At 48.2% G+C, this 15,458-nt stretch overlaps 1 protein-coding gene across 1 annotated transcript in view; it reads left to right on the top strand.

Annotated features, from left to right (window-relative positions):
- Positions 1-4,079: 4,079 nt before the first annotated feature.
- MALL (mal, T cell differentiation protein like) overlaps positions 4,080-15,458 on the top strand; it is a 30,114-nt gene continuing 18,735 nt past the window's right edge. The window contains exon 1 of the mRNA XM_056128667.1: positions 4,080-4,198. Coding sequence (XP_055984642.1) covers positions 4,094-4,198 — 105 coding nt within the window. The 5' untranslated portion in view covers positions 4,080-4,093. The remainder of the gene's footprint in view (positions 4,199-15,458) is intronic.

Here is a 15,458-nt window from a genome sequence, read left to right as displayed (position 1 = left end):
GAGCAGAAACCTCCACAAAGAAGAAATACTATTGGTCAAAAAGTACATTAAAAATGTTCCATATTACTTATCATCAAAGATACTGGTTCTCAGAAAAAAGAAAATAACAAATCAAAAGGAAACTGGTGTTGGTAGGTATATGGAGAAAAACGGATCTCATTCACTGTTAGCAGCAATATCGACTGGTCCGGCCTTTTTTGGAAGACATTATGGACATTCCTCAAAAAGCTTGAAATTGTGCTTCCAAACGACCCAGCAATTCCATTCCTGGGAATTTACTCTAAGGATTCAAGAAACACTGCAGAAAAGACATCTGCACTCTTAACGTCTATTGCAGCACTATTCACAATAGCCACAATCTGGAAATGACCTAAGTACCCAAGAACAGATGACAATCAAAATGCAATGATAAATATACACAATTGAATACTACTTGGCTATGATAGAAGATGAAGTCAGGCAGTTTACTGACACATGGATGGATCTGGATGTATCATGCCAAGTCAAATGAATCACAGGGAGATGGACAGATACAGAATAATGTCCCTCATATGTGAGATAGAAAGAAACACAGTAGGGAAATAACTAATGACCCAAGGCAATAGAAATAAGAGCAGCAGAACTGGTCCTTGGTAAAAATCTTTACACTGTAGCAGTAGGGGGCTAGGCCAGGGAAGGGACCACCATGATGACAATGATAGAGGGAAGTGGTTACTCTGGACAAAGACTGGGTGCTGAAGGGATGTAAAGGGATGTATATGATACACCATCAGTAACAGTATTGTAAACCACGTTGCCTAAGAGGGAAAAAGTGCCTGCCATAGAGATAGGCTTTGGTTGAAGGGACACTTGGTGGAGGGAAGTGGACACTAGTGAAAGGTCAGAACATTGCGCACCTAAAACCCAATCATGAATAACTTTGGAACTCACAGTGATTAAATGAAAATAAATAAAACAGTAGAGACAATTTGGAAAATTGCTTAAAATCAGAATGAAAATATTCTTAGTGGAGGTGCTGTCTCTCCACAGAAAGAAAAGAGAGTGAGAAGAGAAGTGCTTTCAGGAGCAGAATTAGAGATACAAGGACTTAATGAGCATCTGTCATAAATGGTTCTAAGTGTGTATTTGTATTTGTGCTTTAATTTGGATTGCACCTTAGGTAACATGGTTACAATGTATTTTTTAATTTCAGGATTAAAATATAGATCTCAAAATGTACATGAGGACCAGGAGTTGAGCATTTGCCTAGCATAGGTGAGGTCCTGGGTTCATTATCCACATGGACAAATACATATTTTAAATATAAATACAGTATATATTTTTACTATATAGTATATATAATTTTAAAATATTTTGACTCCTTAACTTTTTAATTCTTCTTTTTTTTTTTTTTTTTTTTTTTTTTTGCTTTTTGGGTCACACCCGGTGATGCACAGGGTTTACTCCTGGTTCGTGCACTCAGGAATTACTCCTGGTGGTGCTTGGGGAACCATATGGGTTACTGGGAATTGAACCCGGTTTGGCAGTGTGCAAGGTAAATGCCCTACCCGCTGTGCTATCACTCCAGCCCCATAATTCTTCATTCTTTTTAAAATTTTAAGCATACTACTTTACAAAACTGTTCATAGTAGGGCATAACACAATACAGCACCACACCCTCTTCCAAAGTGTCCACTTCCCTCCACCATTATCCCAGTGTCCCCCCACCCTAATCTCTTCAATCTTCAATCTCCACACCCCTTTCACCTAAGTGGTAAACTTCCTACCAAAAACTCGTTTTCAGTTTCTGTTGCCTTTGGGTCTTTGTTATTCCCCTACTTTGTTTCTTTCTCTCCTGCAAAAGAAAGAGATCATTCTGTGTCTGTACCTCCTTCTGATTAACTTCACACTGCACGAGAAAGACTCTGGATCCCTCCATGTAGTATGTATCAAACGGCTCTCATTGAACCCATCCGAATAGCCAATGAGGAACAAAGGCACTGATCACACTAACCGTTAGGTCCATGCACCGCTTGAGTGCCTTCTAGGACCAGTAGGTTTGCAATGAAGTCAGGAAAGACCTTCTTCTAGATTCCCATGGCCTCCCTGGCCACACTCACAGCCCCAAACTTGCACAAACCCAAAGCATGGGTTCTTAGTGTTCCTTCTGAGACCTCAGGCCAGTGGCACTGTGACAATCCTGCATTTTCTTACAAAATATAGAATGTACTGAAGATGTTCACATACAAAGTAAACATGGTTAATGTAAATGTTTCAAATATGCCCCCCAACTTAGTAACCTAATTTTCTCATATCTTCATTTCTGTTTTGGTTTGGTTTGTTTCCAGGCCGTGCTCATTGGTGTTCAGGGCTTACCTCTGGCTCTGTGCTCAGGGATCACTTCAGGCAGGGCTTGGGGGACCCTATATGGTACCAGTGATTGAACTTGGGTCAGCCACATATAAGACAAGTGTTTTACCCACTTGCACTATCTTTCAGGCCCCTGCATCATCATTTTTTAATATGTTACTTGCTTCGGAAGACAGAAATGGCTCAGGTCTTATAAGATATAAGGGATTCTGGGTTCTAGCATAAACTGGAGTTTCAGGAGAAAAGAAAGAGCCTGGAAAAGGCATCTTGTCATTCTGCGCGCTCTCTCTCTCTGTCTCTCTCTCTTTCTTTCTCTGTGTCTCTCTGTCTCTCTCTCCCCCTGTCTCTTTCTCTTTGTCTCTGTCTCTCACTGTCTCTCTCTCTCTGTCTCTGTCTGTCTGTCTGTCTGTCTCTCTCTCTCTCTCTCTCTCTCTCTTCCTCTCTGCCACTCCCATCAAGTCATGGGGTGGAATGTCCTGTATCCCACAAGGAGACCCAGTGGTAGCCTGTTGGAAAGGTGGCAAGAGGTGGGCCCACACAGTGTGGGATTAGAGCTTCACTCCCCCTGCAGATTTCCAGGCTGGTTTGAGGTTCTCTCCCTGAGCCCTTCTGCTCTTGCTTTGCTCTGATTCCTTGGCTTCCCTCTCCCTGTCTCTCCTCAGCCCAGACGGAGTCGCAGCATGGGGCCACTCCCGCCGCCTCCCCCCTCCCCCCCCCCCCCCCGCCCCCATCTCTCTGTGGGTCTTGGAACTCAGAAGCAGACTCTTGTTGGACAGCTGGTTACCACATCTCCCCTGGCCAGGGAGTGGCTCCCAACTAGAGGCCATTAAGGTAGGGAGAAAGGCCTGCATCCCCAGCTGACTCTGGGCCAGCCTGGCCTTGCTGCTGGGTGGTCGGTTGGTGCTGAGGCAGCAAGGGCCGCCCTCCCTGGATGGGCTTCAGCAAGGAAGGAGCTGCTGGCTCTGGGTCCCCACCTAGCAGGAAGGAACTGCCTGGCCCAGCCCCTGTCTTCCTAGGGCTGGAGTGAGGGGGTGGGGGTGGGGGTGGGCTGCAAGGGAGGAAGGGGGCGCTGGTTTGCCACAGCCCCCCATCCAACTCCTGGGGGGGATTTCTCCAAGGGCTGTGGAGAGGGGGCATGGAGAGGGGTGCCAAGGGAGAAGGCAGCACCCAGTCCCTGGAGCGGCAAGTCAGGGCTACCTCGCCCTCTGGTTTGAGGCTGGTGGTGACTCTATAGGTGAAGGAAGAAGGGGCCAGACCATGTGCGACTTAGAGTGGCCAGGGACCAGCTCTGGGACCCTGATTTCACTCAGCAGAGGTTGTTCTCCTTGGGACACGGGGAGAAGGCCCCTCGGTGGGCTGGGAGCCGCTGTTGGGACCCAGCGCTCCAAGAACCAAATCTCCAAGTTGTGCAGAGGAATGCGGGGACGCTGGCCCCAGGTCTGGGCGGCCAGGGCTGCGGGCCCGAGGGTCCGACGCTGGCGGATTTCAGAACTCAGGAAGGAGCCCCTGGAAGGACCCGCTCTGTGCTCCCCGGCGGGAGCAGGGCTCGGTCCACGGCCACCGGCCTTGCTGATGCGCGCCGCACACTTCCCGAGGATACTTTTGGCAGGAGCAGTGGAAGGACCTGCTCGGCTGGAACTTTTTCATCCCTCCCAGGCGACGTCCGATGGGTGTGTCGGGCGGGAGGTTATATGCGCGGGCGGCGGGCGCGGTCGCGGAGCCGGGGCGCCTGCAGGGGGAGAGCATGGCCTCGCGCGAGCCACCCGCCACCACCTACCCGCAGCCCGAGGTGCCCACGGGGCTCGCGGTCTTCCTCACCATCCCCTACGCCTTCTTCCTGCCCGAGCTGGTGAGTGCGGCCGCGGCTACCTGCGGAGAGGGGGCGGGGAGGGGTGTTGAACAGTGCTCCCCACTTTCCGCCCCCGGGGAGGTGGAGCAGAGACGGGGCTGCTGAGGTCCCGGGTCTGGGAGCTGCGCGCACAGCCGGGGGAGGCCCCTCTGCGTGTCCTGGCCGCCGCTGCCCATTGGGGCTGGGGTCCCCCACGATCGTCGTCGCAAGGTGACCGAGGGGTCGGAAAGCTCTTCAACACGTTCCTCTTACGCTTTTCTTTCCCGTGGTGCCTTTTTGCGCTTGCTTCTCTGAAGTATAAGGGGGTAGTGGGGAAGGGGCGGGGAGGAGGTGGGCACTGAATTCCCTTCTGAGTTGCTGTTCCAGAATTCTCTGGGCTCTAGTATTTGTTGCTTTGACCTTTGGCTTCTGTGGACTCGCCACCAGGAGGTAGCTGGTGACAACACTGCCATAAGACAGTCCAATGGGTGCAGCCTCCGGGTGCAACAGTGCCGGTCTCTGCCTTACCTTTTGGGGTACCCTTCCTCTGGACTGTGGCTTTAACCCGGATCCTGCTCTGTGGGGTTCCTGCAGAGCTCTTTATTGCAGAGTCCTTGGTTTTGTGGTTGTTCTCGTATTTTTTTTTTGGGGGGGGGGGGCACACCTGGTGCTGCTCAAGGATCCCTCCCGGTGGGGCTGAGGGTACCCTGCAGGGTGCCGAGGATGGAGCTGATGTCGGGACTATGCCAAGAAAGCGCCCTACGTGCTGTCCTGTCTCTTGGTGTCTTGGTGTCAGAGAGTCTTGCCAAGTCCTCTCTGAATCAGCTCTCCCCAGCCCTGCTTGCTGTTGTGGGCCAGTCCGGTGAGCCTTTGAGAGCCAGGGAGAGTTTCCAGCCCCTACTGAAATACCTTGCTTGTGGGCTGTGTTTTCTTACCAGCTTTCAATTGGGCAGTGTTTCCTCAGGCAAGAGGAAGGGACGGAAAGTAAGTCCAAGTTTCAGGGACCAGAGCAAATAAATAGCAAGAACAGCGGGAAGGGCACTTGCCTTGCATGCAACTGATCCGGGTTTGATCCCCAGCACCACATCTATCCTCCTGAGCACCACCAGGAGTGATCCCCAAGCACAGAGCCAGGAGTAAGCCCTGAGCACCTCTGGGTGTGGCCCAAAAGTCAAAAATTAAAATGTATAAATAAATAAATAAAGCGATTTTGACTTTCACTTGGACCTAGCAGGGCATGCCTTCCCCTCCCTACCTGGAATGCTGGGCCAATTGACAATTGACCCTGGACTTTTGACAGACAGACTAAAGGGCACCCATGGAGGCCATGAGAAAAGGAAATAGTCAGGGAGTGCCCAGCTCTGGGTGTCTGAGGCTGAACTCCACCCAACTGACAGGTTTCTGTCAGGCCTTTCCCCAGGCACTATGTGGGCATCTTGCCAGGCTCATGATGTTCTGTCACTCTGGTGAGCCTTCTGGTCTGGCCCGGGTATGTCCCGCAGCTCAGAAGAACAGGGTGAATTGTCAGGATCTCTGTGGATCCCACCACTTTTCTCTCTGTGTCTCTCTGTGTCTGTCTCTCTCTGTCTCTTTCTCTCTCTCTCTCTCTCTCTCTCTCTCTCTCAAAAGTAGTTCATTATACTCAGTTGGGCCCGATACCCCCATGGTACTTGGGGCGGCTAGGGCTGCACCTAGAGATATTTGGGAGTCAGAGGGGTGCTGGTGATCAAGAGGTGTGTGCCGTGATCCCTGTACTATGTCTTGGGGCCCGCTACCACTTTTCAGGAGGCACTTACTTGACATGGGTCATGTAAACCTGCTCCCTGGAGCGTCTCATGGGTGATTTTACCTAGTCAGGCCCTGCTTGAGGGGGGAGACTGCGCAGGGCTAGGGCACTAGCAAGAGGGGCCATGAAGGTATGTCGTCAGGAAGAGGTTCAGGTTGTGTGCGTGGTTACAGTTTGGCCTTCTGAGACCAATCTGGGTAGGGTTTCAGGAGAGGGGAAAGTCTATTGTTCAGGAGACAGGAAGTGTTTGGTCCTGGAGTTCTGGGGTCAGGAAAGACCCAGGGCCAAGGGGCCGTCTTGTGCCCCACTGCAGGGTGCTGACTGTTCCCTCTGAACAACAGATAAGGACTGTTCAACTGGGTTGAAACCATTTGAGGGTGTGGAGTATCACGCTTGGTTCAGTTGTTTTTCTGTTTCATTTTCTTTGGAAATAGTTTTTTATTTCTAGCAAAACTGCATGAAAGTATAGTGAATTCCTATTCTCTTTCTTCAGTATCCTGCAGCATTCCGCCATCTGTGGCTGAACCAAAACTGGTTTAAGCACGACTGCCCGCCTTATTTGAATTCTACTGGTCTGTACGTTAGTGTCCTTTTTCTAGTCCAGGGTTGTCACTATCCCATCGCTTTATGTCCTTCATCTTAAAATCTTCAACCTGAGGCAGTTTCTCACCCTCTGTCTTGAAGCTTTTGAAGAGTACTGATCTGTTACACTTGACTACATCCCTCCTGTGTGAACTGCTCTGATTAGTTCCTCACTTGACTTTTTAATTTTTTTGAAGGTCACGATTTTTTAAGTTAATTACTATAGCCTGGGTAACATGGTTACAGCAGTGCTAACACTCATTGTTTTGATGTTACACAGTGCCTTGCCCAGCACCATGGTGCCCCAAATTCTCTCCCACTGCCTCTTCTTCCCCACTCAGTCCCCAGTGCCCCCTGCTTGATAATCTGTTTCACATATTCACTTAACATGACCCCCTCCAGTTCCAAACACGTTACAGTGAACTGCAAGATTCCATATTTTCTTATAGCTGTAGAGTACTCCAGTGTGTGTATATATGCGGCTCCTCTGTCATCAAACTTTTGAATTATTTCCATACCCTGGTATTGTATTTAGTGCTGCATTATATACATTGCCCACACAGCAAAGCCTGGCAAGCTTCCCGTGATGTATTTAACATGCCAGACGCAGTAACAAGTCTCACAATGAAGACGTTACTGGGCCCGCTCGAGCAAATCGATGAACAATGGGAGGACAGTGATACAGTGCTATATACATCAGATGTACATGTCTTTTGAATTAATGTCGTTGTGTTTGGGACGTAGATGCCAAGAGGAGGAATTGCTGGGTCATATGAGAGTTCTGTTTTTATTCTTTTGAGAAATCTCCCTACTGTGTTCCATAGAGGCTAAAACATGACATTCTCACCAAAAGTGAAAGAAACAGTGAGGTTTCTTTTTCGCCTATATTCTTATAAACACTGGGATACCTGCCACTGTCACTGTTGTGAGATGTTATCTCTCAGTTTTAATTTGCATTTCCTGTTAATAGGTGACTTGAACACCTTTTCATATCCCTACTTGCCATCCTGATGTCTTCTTCATGGAAGTGTCTGTTCATCCCCTCTCCCTATTACTTGTGGGATTTTTTGTTGTTGATCAACTTTGTGAGTGCTTTATATGTCTTAGATTTTAGCCCTGTATCTGACCTATTGTGTGCAAATATTTTCTCCCATTCAATAGGATGTTTTTCTTTTAGTCCAACTTTGTTTTGCCATAAAAGCGCTTTTTAATTTCATGTAGCCCCATTTGTTAGTTTTTGCATTGGTTGTCTTTACCAATGAAGTAATAATCATTGAAGACATCTCTGAGGTCCGTATCCTGAAAAGTTCTATATTCCTCAATGTGTTTTATGAAATATGATCTAACCTCAACATCTTTTTTGTTTCTTTGTTTGTGTCTGTTTGTTTGTTTATTTATTTATTTTTCATTTTATTAAATCACCGTGAGATCATTACAAGTTTTCATGTTTGGGTTACAATCACACAATGATCAAACAAACATCCCTCCACCAGTACACATTTCCCACCACCAATATCCCCTTTCCCCACCCTCCCCCTGCTTCCATGGCAGACAGTGTTCCCCATAATCTCTCTCTACTTTTGGGCATTATGGTTTGCAATACAGACACTAAGAGGTCATCATGTTTGGCCCATTATCTACTTTCAGCACACATCTCCCATCCCAATCAATTCCTTCAGCCATCATTTTCTTAGTGAGCCCTTCTCTATTCCATCTGCCTTCTCCCCTCTGCTCATGAGGCAGGCTTCCAGCTATGGAGTAATCCTCCTGGCGCTTGTATCAATTGTCCTTGGGTGTCAGCTTCATGTTATGTTATTCTATACTTCACAAATGAGTGCAGTCTTTCTATGTCTGACCCTCTCTTTCTGACCCATTTCACTTAGCACAATACTCTCCAAGTCTATCCATTTATAAGAAAATTTCATGACTTCATCTCTACTAACTGCTGCGTAGTATTCCATTGTGTAGATGTACCAAAGTTTCTTTAACCTAATCTCAACATCTTTAATCCATTTTTAATTAAATTTTGTGTATGGTGTGAGATAATAAATCCGCCCTCATTTTTGGCTTACAAGTAATCCTTATTCATTGTTGGAAACTTAGAAAATAAGCAAAGAAACGAAATTCAGAGGTGGAATTCAGAGACAGAATTTGTAGGTAAAATTTAGAGCTGGAAACATCATTTCTGCATCTATTCTTACCTGGCCATGTGGACCTCTCCAGTGACGTCCTTGTGCCTGCATTCTCTTTCCTGTGAGTAGCCAGCACAGACTCTTGGTTGGAAGATGCCGTGTATTGTGTATCGTGTATCGGAAGCGTGTATTGGAAGTGAAGGACAGGAAGGTAAACAGGAGAGGGGGGAAGAATGTCAAGGCGGCTTAGTTGAGAAGCAGACATCCTGGCTGGAGGAGAGGGCAGCCTTATTGGGGCACCTGTTTTTCCCTGGCCTTCGTTGCCCTCCAGTGGATTCTCAGTCTGAGGGCCCTGACTTAAGAGACAGTCAGTGCTCTACTGTGTGAGCTCTGAGAGAATGCTAAACCCAGGAGCTCAGAGAAAAGTAAAGGGACAGAGAAAGTGAACGCTGTGACTGTACATATGCAAAATGTGGGCCAGCCTAGGCTGGCATCATGGTGTCTGCAGGCTCTGAGCACCCCCCTCACCCGTACCTGTGTGAAGTCTGGAGAGCAGCAGGTCCTGGGTCAAGGACCTTCCCGTGGGAACAAGGGCCCCAAACTATGAGGAGCTCAGAGTTACACAAGGGCCCCAAAGAGGCCAGGCTTGTCCCAAGTTCCCTGGGCCAGGCGCCAGCCCTGAGCCTCAGGCTCCTTGGCATCCAGGATGCCGCCAGACCAGGATGTGCAGATGCCAGGGAGAGCTGTGTGCTGCCTACAGCTCTGCTCTCACAGTTCTGGGCTCTTTTCCCGAGTCTTTCTCATTCCTCATTGGAGCACAGATTTGAAAATGATCTTTTGCAATAATTATGTTGCAAAATAACTTGTTATGTCAGAATGATTATATTTGTATGGTTGCAAAGAGAGTTTGGGGCCACCTCCCGTACCCTCATTCAACTTCCCCATACTGGCCCCTTGCCTAGCTCCATGCAGTTGTACCTCCCAGGGAATCCACATGGGAATATGCATTGACCTGCTGTTAGGATTAAGACCTGTTTCTCCACTACCTTCACCATACCACACACAAACACACACACACATGCACATGCACACACACATGAACATAAGCACAGATACACACATGCAGACACAACGCACGCATGCACACACAAAAACACACACACAAACACACACACATGCACACACACACACTGTACTCCCTGGAAACCTCTAATTCCATCTAACTTTCTCAGTGAGAAAGGGAAATAGATGAATGAACTTGTCTTCAGGATTGAACTGCTTCCTCTTTAAAACATACCTGTGAGTTGTCCAGATTGTATGTGTACATCAGGTGTCCCTCCTGGTGCTGTATCCAGAGCAGGGGAGGGGAGGGACCCCAATTTGCTGGCCTCCAGAGATGATTCAGCTCTGGTCTGAACAGAACTGCAGTGAACTTTCAGCAGAGGCTTTTGCATGGACATACTTTCCCCTCTCCCCCTCTCCAGGGCAAAGCCAGAGGTTGACTACCGGGCACACAGTAGGAGCAGGCTTGGAATAACGATAGTGGGGGAGGGGGGGGGAAACGCTTGCTGTTTTCCAGGCCTGATGAATTGCTTTTCTTCCTTCTCACCAGCAGTGAGTTAAATCTTTTGAGATTCTAAAGTTAACATTTGTGTTGTGAATTCAGATGTCTTTCTTGGAGAGAATATGAAGTTGAAAATGTTCGGTGCAAGGTGAGGGACTGATTCACAATTGAGTCAATGACACGGCTAATCTCCACTTGCCTTGGTCGTGAGTCACAGTCCCACGGAGATGGAGACCAGGGAGGCCTGATTCCAGGGTGAGTCAATGCCTCCACAATGCCTCCACGTTTCTACAAGCTCAGAAGTCCCAGTGACTGTGATGAACAAGTCCGTGGACGCCTTTTCAGTAGGTGGCCAGTTAGGTGTCTGACCAGTTATAAAGAAATGCTGTGGCTTCTGGAGAGCGACTGGTTCTCAGAGAGACCATTTGTTGTCTGATGTTTCCTGCTTCTTAACTCACCCTGGAAGTCAGAGGAGGAAATTTGACAATGCACCACAGTGTGCCATGATATGCCCTGGTGTGACACAATGCAGTTCACAACTCCTTCCCACTCTCACAGCAGGGAAAACTCCCTGGCCCCCACTAGAGTTCCTGAATTCCTCTTCAGCGCCTTCATCTCTGCCTTTATGGACATGTGCCCGTCCTGGCAGAGGGCCCCTCAGGAGCTATTAAGAGCAGAGAAGGAATTTCAGTAGGGTGGCAGGGGCGGGGGGGAAGGAAGGGACAGGGGCTCTCCTGAGGTGCTCCTTCTCCTTTTTCCAGCATTTCCTACCCAGGTGTGTGTCCCAGGTGTATGTCTTTCCTCTGCTTCCCTGCCAATCCTCCAGACTCTGGGGCCACAAATGTTCCCTCTGTGTACCAGCTTGACTTCATCTTTAGGGTGTCTTCCATTCACTCCCAACTCACCACCACTTAGCCTTGTCCTGGCTCCTGCAGGAGGGCAGAGCCAACCAACTCAAGAGCCTGGTATCTCTGTCCTGTTGTAATAGAACCCAGGGATGCCTGTGCAAGCAATGCTGGCAAGGAGAACAGGGGATGGGGAAAGGGTGGGCTGGGAAGAAGACAGGAGGGGCAGGCAGGTATCAGAGGCAGGCCCTTGCCTCCACGGGTACTGACATTCTGTTCTCGCAGTATACCAGGGGATCAGCTGGGACACCCGGCCCTTGCTTTGGTCAGAGGGGACAGGAAGGGGAAGCATGCCTAGTGTGTGCAGATAGTACAGGAGTTAAGGCACTTCTCTTGCATGTGACCCAACCCTGGAACCACACAGAACACCACAATGGGTGACCCTGAGCACAGAGCTGGGAGTAGCCCCCAAGTACAGTTGCAACCCAGTCACACCTCCCCTAAAAGAGATGGGTGGAGCCCAATGTCTGACTCTTCTGTTTAATGCTGTGGGGCCTGGACTGATTGACCTCAACAATGGTGAGAGGAGCAGTTGGGATGGCAAAGACAGCACCAGCAGAAAGCGCTGCTTGAGAAGTGCCCAACCATGCTGCCTTGAATTTGTCTTGAATTGCTTACCAAAGACAATGGGATCTCTTTCTTTAAATTTAATTTTATTTTTATAAAGTCGTTCACAATAATTTATTACATTCAATATTCTCACACCAATCTCACCGCCAATACACCTTCTCACCACCAGTATTTTGAATTTTCCCAACCACCACCAAGCCTGCCCCAGTAGCAGGCCCTAAATAATTAATTTTGTATTGCATGTTATAAATCGATTTGCTCGAGCGGGCCCAGTAACGTCTTCATCATGAGTGTTTGGCATATCGAATCGATGTTATAAATAATTCGCTAAAAATAAGCAACAAACTTTTCCTTAGAAGAAAGTGTATGACGATTGTTGTATCTCACCCTGGAGCTCTTAAGCTGTTGTATAAGGGATAACTAACATGTTGCTACAGGTTGAGCCTTTGTGTGCTGATATTTTCTTAATTGAGATCGGTTGCCTTCTACTTTAAATCCTATCCCATCCAGTGTGTTACTCCTTGCCAGGAGTATAGACTATGGTATAGACTATGAAATGTCACACGACTACATTTGCAGCTGCACACTCCAAGAATTATAACATTTTAAATAAGGTGATACAACTGGAGTTCATTTTTTTAACTGGACCGGGGCAAACCAGAGAGGGCAGATGAGTTCTCCTCCCCTCCCTAACAGAACCCTGGAAGGGTTCAAAAATCTCCAGAACTCAATTGCTGCCATGTCCATGGCTGATCTCTACTGGCTCAGATGAGACTGATCCATGAGTGAATCTGCTGAAAAATTCAGGTATAACAGATTTGTGACTGAAATCTCCAGGCTCGCACAGCGTTGGGTATGGATGACCTCCCCCATCTCCCTGTGCTTCCGGGAGCCTGGCAGTTATGCCCAGGAACTGCCTCTGGCACCATATAAGCTCATCAAAGGCCATGATCCAGAGACTCACAGATAAATCCAGAGCAACACAAATGACACACCATAGAGTTACCTCAGGACCCCAAAGTCACCATCCAGTTAAAAAATTAATTAAGTTAGTCCTGGCTGTATACCCGTATTTTAAATTTTAGAATTCCCAGAGTGAATGCAGCCATGTGACATCTCATAGTCCACCACTGATGCACACCACATTTGATGGGGTGTAAAGTAGAAGGCAACAAATTTCAGGGAGAAAAAAATATATATATACACACAAACATATTTATGAATGTATATAAGCACACAAGGCTCAACTTTTAACATGTTAGTAATCTCTTATACAAGGGCTTACTGGCTCCAGGTGAAATACAACAATCTTCAAACACTTTCATCTAAAGGAAACTTTTTGGATCATCTTTAGTGGATTATTCATAACAGGGAATACAAAGAATTATTTACGTCCTGTTTTGGGGGCTGGGTTTGGGGATTGGGGGTGAAGGCATTTGAAATTGAAGGTGGTTGATAGGTGTAATAGGTGATAGGTGAAAGGTGGTTGATAGGTGTAATGGTGGTGGGATTGGTGTTGGAATATTAAATCATGGCATCACAGTCCTCCCATTGTTCATCGATTTGCTTGAGTGGGCCCAGTAATGTCTCCATCATGAGACTTGTTGTTACTGTGTCTAGCATATCAAATACGTCATGGGTAGCTTGCCAGGCTTTGCTGTGAGGGCGAGATACTCTCAGTAGCTTGTTGGGCTCTCTGAGAGGGGTGGAGGAATCAAACTCGGGTCGGCCAGGACAACCTCATGCATGGCAAACGCCCTATCCACTGTGCTATTGCTCCAGCCATTGTGAACAACTTTAAAGTAAAAGTAAAGTAAAAGCCCTCCCGTTGATCATCGATTTGCTCGAGTGGGCCCAGTAACGTCTCCATTGGAGACTTTGTTGTTACTGTGTTTGGCATATCGAATACGTCACGGGGAGCTTGCCAGGCTCTGGTGTGCGGGCGAGATACTCTCGGTAGCTTGCCGGGCTCTCTGGATGGTGACTTTGGCAGTCTGGCGGCATCTCTGCAGCTTTTTGATCTCTTCAGAGATTTAGTTGTGAGTCTCTGGATCATGGTGGGTTAATGAGTTTATATGGAGCCAGAGGCAGTTCATGGGCATCTCTGGCTGGCTGCTGGGAGGAAGGGGTTGAGGGGAGAGCGCCCATCCTGACTCCGTAAGAGCCTGGAGATTTTGGTCAACAGTGGGATCTCTGGTGAGCAAATTCCCATCATAAAACGAATGAGTGTTTACTTTTCCTTAAGAATAAGATAATGAAAAAGGGATGAAGGTATGCTGTGGTTTTATTTTTGCTTTTTCGGCGATTTGTTTGTTTGTTTGTCTGTTTGTTTTTCAATCCAGAAAGCCCAGGGCATCTTCCTGCCATGCAGAGCTGGAAGGGGGTTGGGGGTGGGGTCTAACTCAGGAACATTCTAGGCAAATGCTCAGCCACTTGAGCTACCTCCCCAGCACAAACCCTATCTTAAATGAGTGACACCCAAATATGAGGAGGACCTAGAGGTGGGAAATGGGGTAAAAACTATGGCTGCACAGTGGCAACCCTCCAGAAGCTCCTGGAGCAAGAGTGGTTGCCAGGATTTGCTTCCCACAGGGGGTCTAGATGTGGTTATGTTTCTGAAAGACATAGTATTCTGGAAAGGTTTGGATGAAGGGGTGAGTGTTTTGTTTGCTCAGATAGAGCCAGAGGCGGGGACTAAGGGGAGGAAAGACTTAAGGTCTGACTAAAACTATGTGTTTGCTGAGCACCCTTTTTGTGCCAAGTGGATATGACTTCCACCTTGCGGAGTTAGAACCTAATCCAAGGGCAGTGGCCAGTGGTGCTGTGCATACGAGTGCAGGGAGACAGCAATGATGGCCTGGGGGCACACTCACTGTCACACTTCTCAGTGAACTCATTTTCTGGACATACAGTCTGTGACAACTCTGCATCCTGCAGGACTAGGACACTGTCTGTCCAACAAAACTTCATACCTTGGCGTCTCATTTAAGCTAGGTACACCTTTGGGGAATTTTTAGACATCATGCCATGGCACCTTCCCATAGAGAGAGTCAACATGACTATGATGGCACAGGGAAGCCTAACGCTCCACGTGGCTTGCCTTCAGGACTACTGGCTCTCCGTACTGGCTCTCCCACAGTACTTGCATCCGAACCCACCATAGCACCGATAGCACCCAGTTGAGCCTGTGCAGGGAAGTTTTGAGGCTGCTGCAGAAACATTCCAGGAGCAGGTGCTGAAGCTACCCGTGGGGTATCAGCATACAGCTGAGTCAGGGTGTCCCCAGCGCAAATCTGCCCCGCTGGCAGTCACCACCCCAGAGAAGGGTACAGGGACTGCAGGTTAGGGGCAAGCTGATGCTGCCCTGGAAGTAGCCATGATCGCATCTGGGCAAGCCAGCAGGAAGTGCCCACGTGTCACCTCCAGCACCAGGCAGTCTCTGGGTCCTGCTGAGCTGAGTTGAGTTGAGTCAGTTGAGCTGAGCCTGCAGCATCCCAGCCCCATAATGGAGAAGGGACTGCGGCTGAGGAACTCAGAATGAGCAGACATCCTCCATGTCCACGCCTGCCTTGCCCTTATCTGGGTCCCTTTTTTTAAATTTTTATTAGTGAAACACCATGAGGTACAGTTGTAGACTTACAAATTGTTGTGCTTGGGTTTCAGTTATACAATAATCAAATACCCATCCCTCCACCAGTGCCCATTTCCCACCACCACGAATCCCAGTATTCCTCCCACCCAC

This window comes from Sorex fumeus, unplaced genomic scaffold (genome assembly GCF_029834395.1).
Source record: "Sorex fumeus unplaced genomic scaffold, SorFum_2.1 ptg000006l, whole genome shotgun sequence".
NCBI lineage: Eukaryota > Metazoa > Chordata > Mammalia > Eulipotyphla > Soricidae > Sorex > Sorex fumeus.
The sequence above is the reverse complement of the archived record's forward strand: the minus strand, read 5'-3'. Positions and strand labels throughout refer to the sequence as shown.